Below are 19,020 nucleotides of genomic sequence, written 5' to 3'. Positions count from 1 at the left end.
ATACACACACATATACATAGACCTAACACGTGTCTGTATATATATATATATATATATATATATATATATGTGTGTGTGTGTGTGTGTGTGTGTTTTTTTTATCTCATATTTCTTATGATTTAGTTCAATAAATAGTAAAAAAGGTGTTTTTAATAGCAATATAATAAATATACGCATAATGCATGTATATCATTTGAATTAAATTGAATCTATTCAACTGTGAGAGAGAGATTAAATTTATATATAATTTAAATCGAATAAAATATTTTCTTTAAAACAGTGTGTAAAGAAGTGCACAATAATGCCATCAGCTTGCACAGGTTGATGCGGTACGGCAGAAGCAAGTGCAGTTATGTTACACTGACCGCTAGGATGCTCCAGCCAGACCAGCAGGGCGACTTGTTGCCATGCAACAAGCACATGATGTTTGTCAGAAAATAAAGAAAAATGCCGACGAGTATCGTGCTAAGCGGAAGCACAAATAAACTATATAATTCTACATATCATTAATGTTGAATTGCTATTTATTTGAAAATAATAAAGAAAATTATGTAAAGCAAATTGAAAATTCTATTTATCAAATTTCAAAATAATAAGCAAAAAAAAAAAAATAATTCTTTCAATTAAAGACAACAGCCACGATTAACTAGAAGTGCGCGCGCGCTTTCCCTTCACATATACACTTGCACGCAAGCACACGTACGTACGCACATATGTATGTACATGTATATCTTGCATGTATTCTTTGTAAATTCTTTTCCCTTTTTCACTCTACAATATAAGATAGGATAAAATAAAATTAATTAGACTTATCAATATGTATATATATATATATGTATGTGTATATGTTATCACAAATACAGCACATATAAAAACATTTTTTTTTTTTTTGTTTCCGCGCATAATAATATAGAGACGTACAAACATCTTACAAAATCTGCTTTACAAAAATTGAGTATCAAAAAATGGTTACAGAATATACTTAGCTTTAGTCAAACTAGAAGAAATCAGATGTATTTGCTTCAAGCAATTTGAGACCAAGCATTTTTAATGTATGCTGAATTCTGATTGATATTAGATGTAATATAGCAGTTACTTCGTAAAATTATTACATCAGATTTATAATACATTCTTGATACTAGAATACTGTTTTGCAATATTTAAATTGATGAATTAAAGCGCTGAAAATAAAAATGGATTAATTTCATATTTTGTAAAGTCCTTAAATATGAAATTACATCTGAAATGTACCTAATACGCATTCAGAAATAAATGGATTTGATTGTAGACTCATGTCACCTTTGTGTATTACATTTTTTAATTAATATTTTTTCTTCTATTTTTTTGTTTTTATTCTGAATATGGTATTCTTTTCTCTTTTATTTTTAATCTACAAAAGAGTAATATTATTTATTTCAGGTTCAAGATTTTAATGCATTATACGAAAATCATTTCGCAAATATGTACGGCCAAAATTCAACATATATAAAAAATTACTAATCGCTTATACAAGGTATCTCAAACTCAATACGTTAGCGGGCCATAATAGAAGTAGGGGAAAGAGTGGATACTCCTACACTACAATAGATAGATCATTTAACTCGTATGTGCCGTGCATATTCGTATAAGTGTATCGGTATACTTCGGAGAATTACGAATTATTTATTAAACACCACCGAAAAACTGCCTTTATCTTTCATCTATTCTTTCCGTAAAATGTTATGGAAGATAGGCGATGTTCAATTTAGGAGGCTGTTGTTTGAGACTTGAGACCCCTGGCTTATACTATACATACCTCATCATACTTTCTCTTTTTACTAGAGAAATATGACATTGACTTAATTTTAATTATTATTATTTTAATATACTTATCATTATAATATAATTTTTATTTTCAAAATTTTTTGATTTGTTCAAAACATCTTCAAAATTACTTGTATATTTCTGCACCAAATAGTTTAAATGTGATTTTGTAAAAATAAATAATAAAAATACCATTAATTTGTTAGACATGCGTATAAGTATATATATCCGATTTCTAAATTGCTTCGTCAATTCTCAAAACTTTCTGATTAAAGTTACTAAAAAAACTAATTTATAATATATTTATCATATTATAGCTATGTATGGCTATATATATAGAATGTAATCTGTTGTACAAATTTTGTTCCAATCAAAGTTACATATGTTATTAAGGCTTTCACAAAGTCTTTAAAAAAGAGAATTTATTATGTGTCGTCATTATAGTTCATAAAATCTTCATAGTTAAATATAAGATTTATTGTAAAAAAGTTGTAGATTAAATTATTGAGGATCTACCAAATAATTTTCAAACTTAAGAATAATTTTGATATTTATTGACCCCCGCAATATTGTAATATTTTAAAAAATGTGAAAATTTTTTATAATTATTAATCTTAAATTGGGACTTTGCTTCATTATTAATCCCTATATTATATTATGTTTTTACATTTACATAGATTAATTAAGAAAAGCCATTACAATTATTCGTTGTATTATAGATTCTTATTTAAAACACTAGAATATTTAACTTTATGAAAGGTTCAATTTAATTAATATAATACTCTGATGTGGCAATTCTTTGTAAAAATTAAAATATAATATCGAACAAATGTGACAAAGTAGTTTTTATAAATAAATATTAACTTTTATTAGAATTATAAAATGCAACATACGGCAAGTCAGTAATCTAGATTTCTTCTTAATTTGACTTATGTTGCTTTATTCATTTATAAAAATTATTGAGCAGTATGATTCGAAATGTATAAATATTATAAAATGATTGTCTTGTGTATACTTATAACACTTAATTAAATATTATATATGTATATTTGTGTATATATACGCGCGCATACATATCATATATGCACCTACGTATATATATATGAATATGCCGTATGTGCGTTCGAATCGAAAAATAATGTGCGTTTTCGAAACAACATAAACATATAAAAAGTAGATAAATCTATATTTTATAACATAAATCATAAAAAATTTCTATAAGCATTATTCAGATCTGTAAAAGTTTATGGTCATAACTCTAACTTCGCCACACACGCAAACACACACACACACACACACACACATATATATATAATACATAGTTTTATAAACATTTCCACATAAAAAAATGTATTGACTACATTTTTGTCATTTAATTATAGGTTTTGAATCCTTATTGTGCAAATTATCACATTGCATTCATATGTAAAAAAGATACAATCGACATTGCTTCACTTATCCAGTTTAACAAAAAACTAGTTTATCTTGTTAATATTTAACAGATGTATTAATACTAATTATTATTTAATCTTGCAAACTTTGTAGATAATATAAAGCATATGTTAAAAACACACATATCTGTTTACTTCATCTACACTTCTACATATAAAGAAAATTTTATAAAAATTTGTTTAGGATCTCTCTTTCTCCTTCCATCTTACTCTCTTTGTTCCTCTTTGTATTAGTTACTGTTAAGCAAATATATATAAAATGTATATAACTCAATCCAACCTGACATTATTAGTTCTTTCTTCAGTCAAATTTAAAGCTCTTACTAAATGTTCCTATATACATATTTAAACAATTAAAATGATTTTTTCTAAACATATTTCCATCCCATAGTTCCATTTCTATAGCCAAGTTTGTCAAGTACAGATATTTCCATCAATGGAACTAATTTTAAAAATTTATACTGTTCTTATAAATACGTAAAGATTAATTTAAAAGTTTTAAGTTTATACCTCTTATGTAAATTTAAGAAGTTTTAATAGACACACGCGTCCTTTCTTTTTTTTCTTATTTTCCTAGATAAATAGATAGATAGTTTTATAGATAGATCGTTCTGTTGTGTAAAACTATCTATCATATTTTCTATTTGATCTACTATATTGGTTGCGCTTTTATAATGGATATTAAAATATAATGTATAAGAGAATTATATTTGTATAACGACATAACAATAGCGATTGTCGTTAAGAAGTTATTAGGAACAAACATACAAGCAAATAATTCCAAATAAATTTTACCTATCTGTAAAATTTATAATTATACTATACATGTGTATATTCGTGAATACATATTTTCCAGCTGTTAACTACAGTCAGCCAGATGTTAGCAATAGTTGTAATAAAAAAAGATGTTTTATTAATACTATTACAATTTATATTAATGTAATTTGTATATTCATAGAAAATAAATATTAGTAATTAAAGAATAAAAATTTGGTTTTAAATTAATATTATTAATATTAATATTTTAGCTTAGAAATAAAAATATATATTTTTTAAATTGCAAGATTGCAAAAGGAAAAATATTTCAAAAATAAAAATGTTTCCACTACTATTAAATAGAATCAGATAGAATCAGATTTGAAAGGTATAATCTTAAAACTGTCTAATCAATCCTCATATATTCTCTATAAATTATTGCTTTTTACGATAATTGATTGAAATCACTCTAAACCGCGGCAGTATCTTCCGTACTTCGCAATAGCGCGGCCGCTTTAACGACGTCACCACCGCATTGGTTCAGCATCACTTTGCAGTCTTCGAGGCCAACGAAATTGTTTTCTTTTTTCAGAAGTCCTTGAAGCCGCTCCAATTTGATTGCTGCCAGAACGTCCCACTCGGTGATGTTTAATGCGGCAATACAGGATTCCGGGGTTGACTGCTCATGCAGCACTTTCATCATGATTCGCACCTCGTCAGATTGCTCTCCGTTGTGGGGTCCACGTGTTCTTCGTGTATTCGGTCCATCGCAGGCGAACTCTAACAAATCTTCGCAAGAGACATGATCCGACTGTCGTGATAGGTCACTCACATGACTCGATGTCTTTTCGTTAGATAAGAGATAGACTTTTGAAAGAGGAGTCGGATGAAAATCATCGTTCGAACTAATATATATTAATGGTTCCTTGCATTGAACAGTTTCAAACTTGGAAGAAATTTCTTCTGCGTACGCGTGATTCGTTTGTGGTGTATAGTTTAGTAAAGTATGTTGATGTATTATAGGAAGTTGCGTTCCAGCTGGCAAGGAATCCACTTTACTCCAATCTTTCGGTTTTACAGAATTAGTTGATATTGGATTTCGACTTAAATCCGCTTCTACATTTTCTTGTATCTTAGATGCGGAATTCTTCGTAGATTTTGACTCAATGTTAATTTTCTTGCGTAAATTGTCAACCAATGAATTGCTTGATTGCTCATCATTGTTCGTTTCCGCAACATTTTGATGCAAATCCGATACGTCGCTGCAATCGATTAAATTGTCCGAGAATTCCAATAGATCTTCCGAGATCACGCTACATCGTCGAAATCGGTTTTCTTCAGTGGGTAAAGAATCCAGCGCGGCTAGCTCAAAATCTATGCGTTGCTCGAATTCTTCTGGGCTAAAAGTTTGGAATATTCGAGTTGTCATATATACTACATATATACATATATGTCATATATACTAAATAATATAAATAAATGATTCAATTTCATAGTCTAAATCACTACAATTGTAATTTTGGCACATAAATATGCTATCTTCTTTGTTTAAATAAAATATTCTGTACATTCATTACATAAAAGATCCTATATTTTAACATCAGCGTATGTCATAATTCTTTGCAAACTTACATTATTTTTGAGAGAATCATTGAGACTCACCCATTAATAGAATCTTCTGGGGAATAATTATCCTGTAACGAAGTCCCGGCAATCGGTGAATTGACGTTTTGTAACGTGAAATGCCCATCCACTTGATCCTCCATAGTCGATGTGGTCACTGCCATTTTAGCCAGCGTTCTAGTGACACCGTCTCCAGGTATAATTAGGGGATGTTTCCTCTGATGTCGCGGCAAGCTGGACTTGGGCTGAAGAGTTTTGGAGCGATCTCTGGGTGGCAAAGGTATCGGATTCTCGTCGACATTACTCTGATTCTGATTGTTCTCTATTTCCAAGGTGGAGTGATGTCTCTCGAGAATGCGCGATTGTGGCAGAGACAGGATTGTGTGAAGCGGAGGAGATGCACGAACCTTAGGCAGAGTCTTTGCACCGCTATGATGCATCTCGACGTGGAAAGTATGTTCACTGGACGCATCCTCCGACGACATCGGATGAGCTAGAGTGGCATGTTTGTTTCCTCGAATTTTAGGCCTCACTATAGGTAATCCAGAGCGTAACATGCGCAATGGATTCGTGTCTCCGGGGCTCTCCATTGTCGGCGTCTCCACCAAGCTGTTGTACACTTCTTTGGCTTCTTCCGACAGAGTAGCCTGAACATGTCGCGGGAAGGGATAGATACGAGGAGAGAAGAAACAAAATTAAACAAAAATAAGAGAATCGACGGAAACTATGGATATGGAAATACTAAATAAACTCTCACTCGTTTTCTCTCTTTCTCTCTCGCGCATGCACGCACATTTGTATCCCTTTTCTATCTTTCAGTCTCTTTCTCTCTCTCTCTCTCTCTCTCTCACTCTCTCTCTCCGTCTTTGATATTATATACCAACTACCTCGGATAAGATTCAATTATTAAGAGATTAACGGCAATACTTGACACTCGTTGCAGTGTTTAGTGCAATAAAAATTACATTTAATGTGTTTTTTACATATGACTTACTTCAATATTCTTAAATTTCAAAAGGACAACGCATTTTCTTTTCAAATTTATTTTCGTGAAAAAATAAAAATAATTATGCTCCTTCTAACAAAAAAAAAAAAAAACCCTATTCTCACTAATCAAAAATAAATTGTCAAATTCTTATAAATCTTGCATTATATATACATATACATTATATATACATATACAAAATAGAGCACAATTGTCTAAAATTAATATAAAATAAACAAATATACATATTGTTTTTTAGTTTACAATATTACAAATCAAGCATGTCCTTTTTTTGTCTTATGAAATCTAATGCTATTTTAACTAACCGAAAAAAACTTAGTTATACGATATCGACTTAAATTTTTGTTTTTAAAGATAAATTATAACAATTTTTTATCTTGATGTTAAAAATAAATTATAACAATTCTGAAATATTATTTTGATGATTTTTTAAATTAATAAATGCAGTCAGATCTCTGTATTGTTTTTTTACAAATATAGAAATACGATTATATTTCTTTAAAGCCTTTATAGTTCTTGGATCTTTATTCAATAATTCAGAAAAACATAATTATTTTTTAGTTATATATTATCAGTTTCATAATAAAAAAATATTTTTAAAATATAAAAAAATTGTATTATCTTATTTTATTTTTTATTTTATTTTCGTTTAAATCTAAAGCTCAATAAAACAGATAGCTTATTCATGTGTGATATATGTATGTATCTTAGTTTAAGAATTCTGTTTTCTTTATTTAAAAAAAAAAATGCAATTATTCAAAAATATGTAAATGTAAATGTGTGTATAAAATTTACAAATTTTATCTATGTAAAAACTAATGGCAGTCAACCGATTTGTATACTATAACTTTGTATCAATTCTTGAAATACAATTGTTAGAAACGTGTAAAGGCATCCAAAGTATTCTAGTATATGTTAATATTATCCAATTCAGTGATTAGTAGGACATGCAATCATGCGTATGTGAAACGCAGAGTTGGGCAAGTTACTTTATAAAAGTAATATATTACCATTACGCGTTACCGATGTAACTGATATAATTTTGATATTGCTATCAATATAAAGTATAATAATTTTGATAATTCTTTTAAATATTAATATCTATATCAGAAAAAACTTATTGCACGTTAGAATAAAATATTTTTTCTTAAGATCTCGAAAAATAACGATAAAAACAACTATTAAAATTTATTATTCGTTACTGAAAAATATGTAATAAAGTTGCTTTTCCTATTACAGATGAAATTTATAACCCATTATCATTGCCATTACAATTATCGAAAAAAGTAATTGTAACGTTAACAGTATTTACAAGTAACACATTACTTCCCAACTCTGGTGAAATGTTACTTTACGCACGCACGCACACACGCATATTTTCAATTAACTATTGCATATATTCATCTGTATATGTATGTATTTATTTTTTTATATGCTTTTATATATATGTATATATGTACGGTATGTATGCGTATGTACGGTATGTATGTATATGTACGTGTACGGACATATTGCGTATGTGAGTCTTTTGTAGGTCTCTCTCTAATGTCTATGGAAAATTTTTCTTTCAATGGCATTTTTAATTTTTCGATCAAAAACTAATGTTTACTCGTTTATTGTATTTTTTCGATTTATCATGCTGCTATCATTTCTCATATTTATTTCTGAAATTAAAATTGAAAAGACCTACAAAAGATTCCGTATCAGACTCCCATAAAAACCATATCAAAATACGGGAAATCTGTATTCTAAGAGATCTTCTATTCGAAGTTTTTCCCTAACAATAACTGTTTTTCTTTAAACTAAGATTTTTTTTTCACCGCTCTCCCTCTTTCTCATATTTGCTATGTAATAACTCAAATAGGAAAAAGAGTGAAAAACAGAACGCACAATATTTTCATTTTATGCATGTCATTAAAACAAAAATTAAAACTGAGAGTGAATTTTCGACTATAAAACTTGTATAAACCTTTACACTCACATCGATATGTTGGAAGGATGTATTTTAAATAAAATAATTTTTATCGCACAAAAAAGAGATTATATAGTAATTTTTTTAAATAAAATCAGTTTAGTTTAACCATCGGATTTTTGGCCTATAAATTAATATAATTAGCATGCGTTTGTTATATAACGATTTCTCTAACCACTCTGCAAAATTGTTGAGGCTCAATAAAAAAATTATATCCAGATTGATTGAGGCTGAAGCCATAAATTTACCCGAATTTTAAGGAGCTGGAGAAGGAGGAAATGTCAAAATGTCATTCGTAAACTCTGGATATTCGGAACTGGTATCTGAGTCAAAATCAGAATTGCTAGTAAATGTCAAGCTCGAGCTCGGCGCACTTTCCGGCCAAGAAAGCAAATTGTTCTTGGAAGAGAACGGTGGCGATAGCGAGTTTAAGAAGCTCGTCGACGGCGGCGGCGATTTCCCGCAAAGCTCAACCGTGGAGAATCCTTTAGCGGAATCCGGATGAAGAAACGGAGCCTTGTATTTAAAATTTAAGCGAAGATTATGTGGAACTCTCTTGTGTCTACGTTTACAACGCAGACGACTTCTAATGTCCATCTCTGAGTGCGAAACAGAGTCCGAGTCCTCGCTAGAATCGTTTCTGGGATGAAAGGATCTGCGTATGTTCTTTACTGGTTTTCTATTTTCTGATAAAGATGATGTTCTATGTCGATAAACATTAACAGCGCTGGGAAGCATATCTGGGAGCATATCTTGTTTTGGTAATTCCTTTCTGGCGGGATCGTTCTGATATAATTTCGGCGGCTCCAAAATGTGTTGGTGCATAGTGGGACTTGTTGGCAGATTCGTTTTTTGCATTAAACTTAGCTTTGAATTAATCGATGGTTGACTTTGTAATGGTATGTTCAGATCCAGATGCTTGGGCTTTTGAATCGGTATATTTAAACTTCGCAATGGTGAATGGGATGATGTGGACAAATCTAGATTTCTCATGTTAGAGGCCAGTGATCTCGACGAGGTTGTTTCCAAGTTCCTCGAATTTTGCGCAATGTTCTTACCTAATTGTATCATATTCTGTGTTAGCTTGCCCAAGCCTAAGTTTAAGCCCTGCACCTTCTTGGAATCCAAATAGTTTTTGACACTCTCTAAGCCAGAAACCTCACGTTGATACTTTTCTGCTAAAAGCTTACTATTTAGTTCTACTTGACTAGCTTCAGCATCGGATTTCCGCCTCAAACGCTGGAAATTCACTCGCAAACTCTCGGAACTGCTATATATGGGAGATTCCTTTTTCTCTGATTCGGCGATAAATAGAGGATTATTAGATATCACAAACGGAAAGCCTTCGTGGCCATTTTGATTCTGTTCAATCTTGCGCAAGCTTTGTATATTAATTTTCACTGCTTCTATATTGCCTCTTGGACTATCTGAACCATCCGTTTTTGCGCTTGTCTTAATATTATCTGACGAACCATACATCGTACTCGCTGTATCTTGAGTAGTATTTCTAGGCATAAAGGATATTTTTGCATTTCTAGACTTGGGAAAATCAATCTTTTTGAATTCCGTGATGTTCATTTTCGTGGATTCGGTGAAGGCAACCGGTATCTTCGGTCGCGTGCCGAGATCAAAGTTTTTCGTCTTGTCTTTTACAACATCAAACTTTTTCGGTTTATTACGAGGAGATTCCAAGTTTGCCATTTTTTCCTTTAAAATATCAAAATTTTCATCGGACCATGTTTCGTGATGCGTGATATTATTCTTTAGTTGTAGCTCGCAATTGTTTAGTTTACTTTGTAATGCTTGATTCAATCTACCTCCGACCGATGAGCTCTGTTCCAGAGCATTCGAATAATACGTCGGCCTATTAGACTGTTCTAGATTATTAAGCTTATCGTACTTATCCAATTTCTCTTCCCCAAAATGCATTTTTTCGTTGGCACATTCTAGAACAGTTTCATCGTCGCAATACTTGGGTTGTTCGAAATAACGCTCAACATAGCTGGTAGATACTCTTTTCATTTCGCAAGGTAAATCGTAAGTTGAGTTTTCCATATTAAAGATTTTACCATTCTGATGTCGAATATTCGATTTGATTTTAAGATCAGCCACGCTCTCACAATTCAAGTGATTCTTTTTATTTTCCTTCTTCAAAAACTCGGTAGATTTGACTAAATTTTGTTTCGTCATCTGATTATCTAATATATGTGCATCTAAATCAATGTCCATATATGATGCCCAGGCACTTGGTTTTGTTAAAAGTTCCCTCGATTTCGCAAAACAGAATTCTGCCGATGCTTTATCCCACAAGGGAAGTTTCAAGGTTGATGGTGCACCAAAGGACTCTATGCTAGATACCGTAGATGAAAGCGATTGCAGGCTCGAACATAACCACTTTACACAACACACATAAAAATTTAAAAATAACATGCAGGGAAATAAATAAAAAATGAAAATGTTTTAGCAAATCAAGTGCATGCAAAATGCATGCAGATGTATCGCATACAAAACATATGACACACACATATGAAATTTTACAATTGGCAAAATATTTGGAGTTTGCATTTATGGCCAAAAATAAATTAATTTGTGTGATGCAATTAAAAATTACAGGTTAAATTATACATAAACAAAATATACATAAATCAATAAGAAGTAATGAGAGAGGAAAAGGATAAGAGAAAAATCGAGATTAGTTATGTTATAAGTAAATAAGCACTAGATTAAAAAACTAAGATATAATGAATAAACTTCAAAGTAAATATATAGTTTTTTGATCATAGCATATACCTTTTTTTTAATCTTATGTGACAGCAGGAATTAACTTTGTTCCATAACAGTGTGTGTGTCAAAATTGTTTCAAATAATATTAAAATATGTATGTAGAATGTGTACGAGATATCCCGTAATTAATAGTACAATTGGAAAAAATAAATTAATTAAAATTTTTTCATATAAAGTTTTGTTTTGGAAAAAAGCTTAACTTTAAAATTTAATGAATTAATAACATTTATGCTTTTTTAAACTTAAATGAGTCTTTATTATATCTTTTGTTCATATTTTATAACAGTAGCTCTAATAATATATAAATATAGAAAGTATATTTTTTTAATCAAACAATTTAAAATAATTTAAATTATACTGAAGAGAAAGAGAGAAAAGAGTTGTGTATAAAATATTTAGATAAATTTTATTTCTGTCAATAAAAAATATATCTTTTTACATATTTTAATTAATCGAAATGTCGAAATAAATTTGATGTATACTATAAAGTTGTTAAAATTATTTAAACTTCAAAAAGCATAATATGCTATATCAATATTCGAATTTTTAAAATCAATTTTGTCAAAAACAAAACTTTGTATGAAGAATTGTTTATTTCTTATGTAGTTTTTTTTTGTGTAATATTATTATTTTCCCGATTGTAGCACTAATTGTAAAACAGCCTGTATATGTATGTGTATATTATTCAATTCTATTCTCATGATATCCAAATTTAAATATGATAATCATATATGTATCTTGCCATATTTAAAATTATTTAATATTATTTATAAATAGTTTGGTTTTAAAATAATTTCTCTCATGATTTTATGTATTTAAATATGTAAAAAGTAGAATGGCGTGTGTATATAATATCTTATTGCTCCAGTATGTTAAATATTAATTTAAAAAACAAAGGAAGAGTTACCTCTAATATTGAATGGCTTGAGAAAACTATAATCCATAGTGCAAAAACAAATCTAAAAGATATATAAAATTTTATTAATAATTTAGAAATTTTTTTCGTTATTTATTACTCTATTGCAACATTTTTGTGCTTTAACATATTATTAACCCATACTTTAGAAATATCAAATAATTTTACAGAATTTTTAATGATTGTATAAAACACACAATGAAAATTTGGATATTAAATAAAAATATATAGTAAAAATATTAACTACTTTCTTTAATATGTCTTCCTTTGTTGTTTGATCAGTTTTTTGATCTGTGAACTTTTTAATATATTCCTGCGATAAAACAAAAACCGTTTTATGTACCTGTATGTCAGGTATACTGGCAGCTTCTTCGGAAAAATGTCGTCTATCTGGTTTGGGACTGTATTGATGTGGCAACTTAAAAGAGAATTTTCTGCGTCTTGAAGGACTGGCAGGTGTACAGGGAGACTCCGGTGGATGTTCAAGATCTGTCATGGAACGTGCTGTCAATTCCTGTGCCATAGCAATGGCTGAGTAGAGAGTTTTCTGATCGGCAGCAGAGATAGGTTTCACCTAGATACAAGAGAAATGTTTACTCTCTCCGTTATATCAACGGTAGATCAACATTTCTGCACAATTTCCTCTCTACAGAGAGATATAAATATTAATATTATCTTACAAACACGAGTGCATTTTAAAAGTTTATTATATTAAGTACAGATCAAGAAAAATAGTGCAATAGAAACTTGATTGTATTGCACTAAACTTGAGTTATTGATTCTACATAAGAGTTCTACATCAGACTTTATTTTCTTTTGTCTTATAATAACATATTATATAAATATAAATAAAAGTAATATCTAAAGATTGCAAATAATAAATAAGAAATAAATAACGTTGAATAATAACGTTAAATATACTAAATAAGTCATATCATAATCAAAAATAATAAAAAATTACTGTACATTTATTGGACTCACGGTGGCTTGTTTCTTCTTGCTACATTGTTTTGCTTGAATTTCCCTCAATTCGTTTCTCACGTTGCTTGATTCATGTTCAGTGGGTAAAGGAAGGCCAGGTGGCGGAGGAGGAGGAGAAGAACCTATAGAAAAAACATGACAACATGTCAGAAATATTATTTGTACATTTTATATAAATAATATGAGATATTTAATATTCTCCAATTTTTTTTACCTAATGATCTAAACATTTGATCCATTTCTGCCAAAAGACTAGGACCAAAGTCAAAATTTAACGTTTTATCAAATCTTAATGGACTTTCTTGATTTTCTTCATCACTAATTTCATGATATTCATGGTCAGCTTCGAGAACATCAGTGTTACTGCCTATATTAGATGTTATAGATTGCTTCTTTGCATTACTTTCTGTATTCGCTTGACATATTTCCGAATTCACATCAGACCATAAGCTCTCTATATAAACATATAAGATAATATAGTCATATTTTTAGAGTAGCACTAAATTGGTTACAAAAATCAAATATAATTAATATTTAATACTTTGTTTTGTGTAAAACTCATTTCCTAATTCACATATGTGACTAAATTATATCTAATAAAATTATAAGCATAAATAATATTGCATCTTTATTAAATAAATTTACGCATTTACACAAATGCACATGTGCAATGTACATACGTAAACACAAATAATTTGATAAAGTAAAAACTTTATCATAACAGAAAATACTAGTACCATGTTTGCTTTGAGTTTCTTGTTGTATACTTCTACTATCTCTCGCTGATTCTCTATTCGCATCAATACTTCTCACATCCTGATTTAAACTTTGAGAATTATCAGTTGCATCCTCCTGCGGTTTATATGGTGTCACAACTTGACGAGGCAGGTGCGGATACTTTCCACCGAGAAAGCTAATGTCACCGAAGTACGCTCCGTCTAAACCCACATGACCAGTATGCTTGAGATCGCCCTGCGGTGAAGATATCATATCCGTACGAATTTTCCTACGCTGTGACGAGAAAGCATTTTTGCCATCTCCCCGCGTAAATTCACCGGGCTTATTGCTAGGTAAATTAGAACCTAGATACGCGATCGTATGAGCCGGATTAAAGAATCCTGTTTTGCCATTATTTAAAACACCTTTCCATAAGCTATTCCCACTGCCTTTATCTAAGACCGTAATTATGTCGCTTTGTCTATAAGCAAGCTGGTTCGGTTCAGTATTATCCTGAACCGCTTGAACTTGTTCCGGTTTTAGATCAGGCAACAAATTAATCAATTCGGAAAACTTGGGTCTTTTCAGAGATTCATGTTGCCAACATTGCTGCATGAGAGAAAAGTAATCTTTTGGACAACATTCAGGTTGCTCAAGTCTCTGAAAATTAGGTTCATCTATTGCTTCGAGAATTTGGTGACCTGTCAATGCTGCCCAGGGTTGAAATCCATAACTGAAAATTTCCCATAAAGTCACCCCATATGCCCAAACGTCACTCGCCGACGTGAATTTCAGGTAGGATATGCATTCAGGTGCGCACCACGCAATGGGCAGTTTCAAATTAACATTAAAATTCGTTTGATAATAATCCTTGCCAACTCCTAATGCGCGTGATAATCCGAAATCCGATATTTTGACTTTATTCTTAGAAAACACAAGGATGTTTCTGGCAGCTAGATCACGATGAATCAGTCTTTTTGCCTCCAAATATTGCATTCCGTCAGCAATCTGTACGGCGAAATCACACAATGATAAAACCGGGAAACTCGCACGCAAACTGGGTTCCTTGAGGCATTCCAGCAATGAGCGTAATGGCGCCAACTCTGTTACAAGCATTAACGAGTTTGTGTCAAGAACGACGCCGTACAGCCGCACGATGTGTTCGTGATCGATCGCGTGCATTATCGCGGCCTCCTTTAGAAATTCTATAGGATTATTCTGCATTCTTTCGCGGGATAGGCATTTGATTGCTACCTGTATCCTTTCTCCATCATTTGTCCATACGCCTTGCTGCACGACCCCGAATTCTCCTGTTCCCAACTCTTTGTTCACAATAATTGCATCGGCTGGGATCATGTGTTTATTGGGCACACGTATCGACGGTCTGTCCTGCCTTTCCTCCGGCAACATACTTAGTGCACCGGGAGTCTGTTCCTCGCGTTTCGGTAGAAGCATTTTCTTAAATTTGGACAGGTAATTCTGAGGGAAATGCTTCTGGAAGTATTTTTTTAGACGACGCATTTCCGGTTTGCTCATCCCTATTGCGTTCAGATCTTCTTCCGTTACATACTTCAATTGTGCTGTTGTTTGCACCTTCAAGTCTCCTAATATAAATTACTCTCTTTTAATAAGTAGTTATTATTATAATTTTAAAACTATAATAATTTACTTGAAATTTTTTAATGAATTTTAAAAGTGTATAAATAGCGCATAATAGTATAATTTTTTCATTCAATTTCCACTAGATGAAAAAGAAAATAATTAAACAGATGACATTCTTTCTTAATCTTTCTTTCATAATATTTAATTTCTTTTTCTTACTATTAAACTTTAATTATAAGTTTAATTATAAGTTTAATTACACTTCAATTAAAACATTAATTATACATCTCTTAAAATATTATTATTTCAAAAAGTACAACAAGGTATATCTCTCTCTCTCTAAAACAAATGAAATTACCTCGAATGCCAGGGTAATATTGCTGTAACTCGGCTTCCATAAGGAATTCATAAAGACCAGGTCCATTGTTGCGAGACATTTCTACTTGTGTATCTAGAATCAAATTAAATTTACGATTAATTTATATAAAAGAAATATTATTGACAATCATTTTCAATAGTCAGATTTATCATATTACAAAATTACTATGGACATCCTATGAAAGAAACATTATTATAGCTAATAATGTGTTTAAAATAAAAGATACTAATATTTCTCTCAAATAGATATGAATAATTCTGTTTATTGATTAGTTATTATCAGAAAACGAGCATGATTTTTACAATGGCACATGAGTAACATAATTCAAAAAATCAGAAATTTTTATGCATTCATTATTCATAACTTTCAATTATCGCAATTGCACTATAATATTATATAATTATAACAGAAATAGAGAAAAAAATTTGCTATTAATATCTATTTTTAACACCAATTATATTAGTGTAACCTGTCCTAAATCAAAATCGAAATCTGATGTTATAAACATATAACTCAACAATTTTCTCACCCATTCTACGTTATCGTAGAGAGATATAAGGCGACTTCTCGTCCCCTTGAAATATGACGAACTGCTGTTCTAATCCTATCCTATCAGGACATGATTACATTCGTTTTGGTTCCCTTTTCAGTTCATCATTTTGCCTTGAATAATTTACACATCGTACATTTATTATATAAATTCTTGTGTATGCAATACTTGTAATGTAAACTTCAGATATTTTACACCAGGAACAAAAAGTTTAATTTAAAATAAATCTAATTTATAAGATTTCTATATATATCATTGTAAATAAAATATAAAATATATATCAAATTATGGTAATTATTTATATAATGGAAAAAAAAGAATGGTCTGTTAATGTTAAATTTGTTTTTACGCATATTTATATGTACATCATTTTTTTAAATTGTTTTAGCTATTTTTGTATTTTACTTTGCTTAGTATTACATGATTTGTGAGAAAAGTAAAAATAAGTTAGAATTAAGCCACAGATCATGTAAAAATTAAATCTACCATGTGCTTTGTTAATGACAAAAGGGTTTTGCCTTTCTATACTACATTTTATATACTTATTTTCTTATGTTTCCTTTTACATAAAGTGCTAGTAGGGTTATTATTAATATTAGTATATTTATTTCATTTTAGAAAATATAATCAAATGTGATTAAAAACAGATTTCATAGTAGAGTTACATAATATATATATTGCCATATTAAATTTAGCTTTCCTAAAATGTTTAATTTGAGATAATCTCTCCATTTTTCAATGAAAAGTATGAAAATAAACGACATAAATAATAATTTGATTAGAAAACAGTTATTATTAATTGTATTATATTTTTAAAACACACTGATAGTTTTAAATTCTGTTTCCACCATTTTAAAAGGATAAAAATGCTATCACTGACAGTAATAAAAAAAACAAAGTTATATACATATATAATTTGTTATACTTAGGCAGAAATCAACTCTTTTTTTTCTCATTGTCTATTAAAAAACAATTTAATTATTTTAATTTAATTATTAACATTTTTACATTGTAGGATTACAAATACAAGAGATTTTTCAAAAACTATTGTCTCTTCTATTTTCAGCACCTAATCGCATATTTTAGAATATTTTTTTTTAAATAAAAAAATGTATATTCACGAACTCTAGAAAGAGAGGAAAATGAAAGAAAATCACACATAGATAAGTATAATAAGAGAACGCATTGAAAAAAAAAAAACTCAAATTTTACACCCGAGAAAAGTAAAAAGAAAAATATAATATATTATTAGGAAAATATATTACATAATATATCATAGAAAATTATTATTAAAAAATAGTAATAATAATAGAGATTAATATTGCCCTCGTTTTTATCGGTGCATACCTTTCACCTTTTCGTTGACAAGACTCTGAAATCACGGCACCTCTCAATTTCTCTTTCGTCTTTTCTTTGCATCAAAATGATCGGCACAGCAGCTGTCTTTTTCCCTGCCCAAATCCCTCTTTTTCACTCTCTTCTACTTTAATGAGTTTTTAATCCCACTGCCGCTTCAAGGTTCACATTTTCCCACAAGTCGTTGCTAAATCTTTCAAGCGATCACGCCCAAAACACTCGTCTGCGCACCACAAGAACTCGCACAGCTCTTTATTCGACTCGCATGTTTGTATTCACTGAAAGAGAATGCCGTTCATCTCACTCACAACTTGACCACAAACGTAACGTGAGATGAGAAAAACTTATGCGGCGTCTACAATAGAGATTTTAAGTCCTAAACCTTAAGAAATTGACCAATCACAGTCGAGTATTCTTTTCATACTTGACTGTGATTGGTCAATTTCTTAAGACTTAGGGCTTAAAATCTCTATTGTAGACGCCGCATTAGGGCTCAGTAGCGGGATTCCCTAACGTCTTAGCGACGTTGTCGTTAGCGAATGACCTAACCTGACCTATGAAGGTTGCGCTTTTCACCAGGATTTTCCTTGCTATTGGCTGTCGCTAGTTAACGATATCGAAAATTATCGATAGCAAGTTACTGAATCCAGCTACAGACAATGACTACGTATTGAATTGATATTGGTTCCTAGAATACGATCGACCAATCAGAGAATCTTATTTTGAATTGGCCAATTGGCGACATGGACAATTGGGTCTTATTTTGCGAGATTTCCAGCTAGAGGCAATGTCACACTATTGGTTATCAAATTAAAAAATTTTTTAGCGTTTAAAAAATTCTCTATTCAATAGCCAATTGTGTGATATTATATTTATGATATGTTTTTTTTGCTGAAAAACTTCCTATATAAGCAAAATTTCGAGAGTTACTATTTTTTTTATTAGTATGGAGGATAAAAACAAAAAAGGAACCATTAAGAAAGAAAGACGTTTTGTTAATACGTGACTAGATGAAGATAATTTTAAAGGATGGTTGGCTCATCATCCAATTGAAAATAAAGCTTTTTGCAATTTATGCAATACTACTATCAGATGTAGCAAAACAGATTTAATACGGCATTCGC

General features: G+C 30.4%; 2 protein-coding genes across 4 annotated transcripts; both read right to left on the bottom strand.

Moving 5' to 3' along the window:
* Positions 1 to 1,062: 1,062 nt before the first annotated feature.
* Positions 1,063 to 6,380, bottom strand: LOC138939009 (activated Cdc42 kinase-like). The gene is made up of 2 exons (XM_070306446.1): positions 5,673 to 6,380; positions 1,063 to 5,410 (listed from the first exon to the last, which is right to left on the bottom strand). Exons 1-2 carry the CDS (start codon positions 6,221 to 6,223, stop codon positions 4,480 to 4,482), a joined length of 1,482 nt encoding a protein of 493 aa, XP_070162547.1. The 5' UTR covers positions 6,224 to 6,380; the 3' UTR covers positions 1,063 to 4,479.
* Positions 6,381 to 7,003: 623 nt separating this feature from the next.
* On the bottom strand, positions 7,004 to 18,203 carry Ack-like (uncharacterized). Of its 3 annotated transcripts, none has more exons than XM_070306443.1 (8): positions 17,888 to 18,203; positions 16,520 to 16,653; positions 15,970 to 16,062; positions 14,030 to 15,613; positions 13,507 to 13,746; positions 13,278 to 13,414; positions 12,655 to 12,885; positions 7,004 to 11,005 (listed from the first exon to the last, which is right to left on the bottom strand). In XM_070306443.1, the coding sequence occupies exons 2-8, from the start codon at positions 16,521 to 16,523 to the stop codon at positions 8,867 to 8,869; spliced, it is 4,428 nt and encodes a 1,475-aa protein (XP_070162544.1). In that variant the 5' UTR covers positions 16,524 to 16,653; positions 17,888 to 18,203; the 3' UTR covers positions 7,004 to 8,866. The 3 variants fall into 3 exon arrangements, with proteins under 3 accessions (XP_070162544.1, XP_070162546.1, XP_070162545.1); XM_070306444.1 differs by having other exon boundaries at positions 7,005 to 11,005; positions 13,293 to 13,414; XM_070306445.1 differs by lacking the exon at positions 16,520 to 16,653.
* Between the last annotated feature and the right edge of the window lie 817 nt (positions 18,204 to 19,020).

This window comes from Polyergus mexicanus, unplaced genomic scaffold (assembly GCF_030449975.1).
Source record: "Polyergus mexicanus isolate NDT 795.1 unplaced genomic scaffold, iyPolMexi1.0 SCAF_13, whole genome shotgun sequence".
NCBI classification, from domain to species: domain Eukaryota; kingdom Metazoa; phylum Arthropoda; class Insecta; order Hymenoptera; family Formicidae; genus Polyergus; species Polyergus mexicanus.
This window is presented reverse-complemented; position numbering and strand designations above follow the sequence as displayed.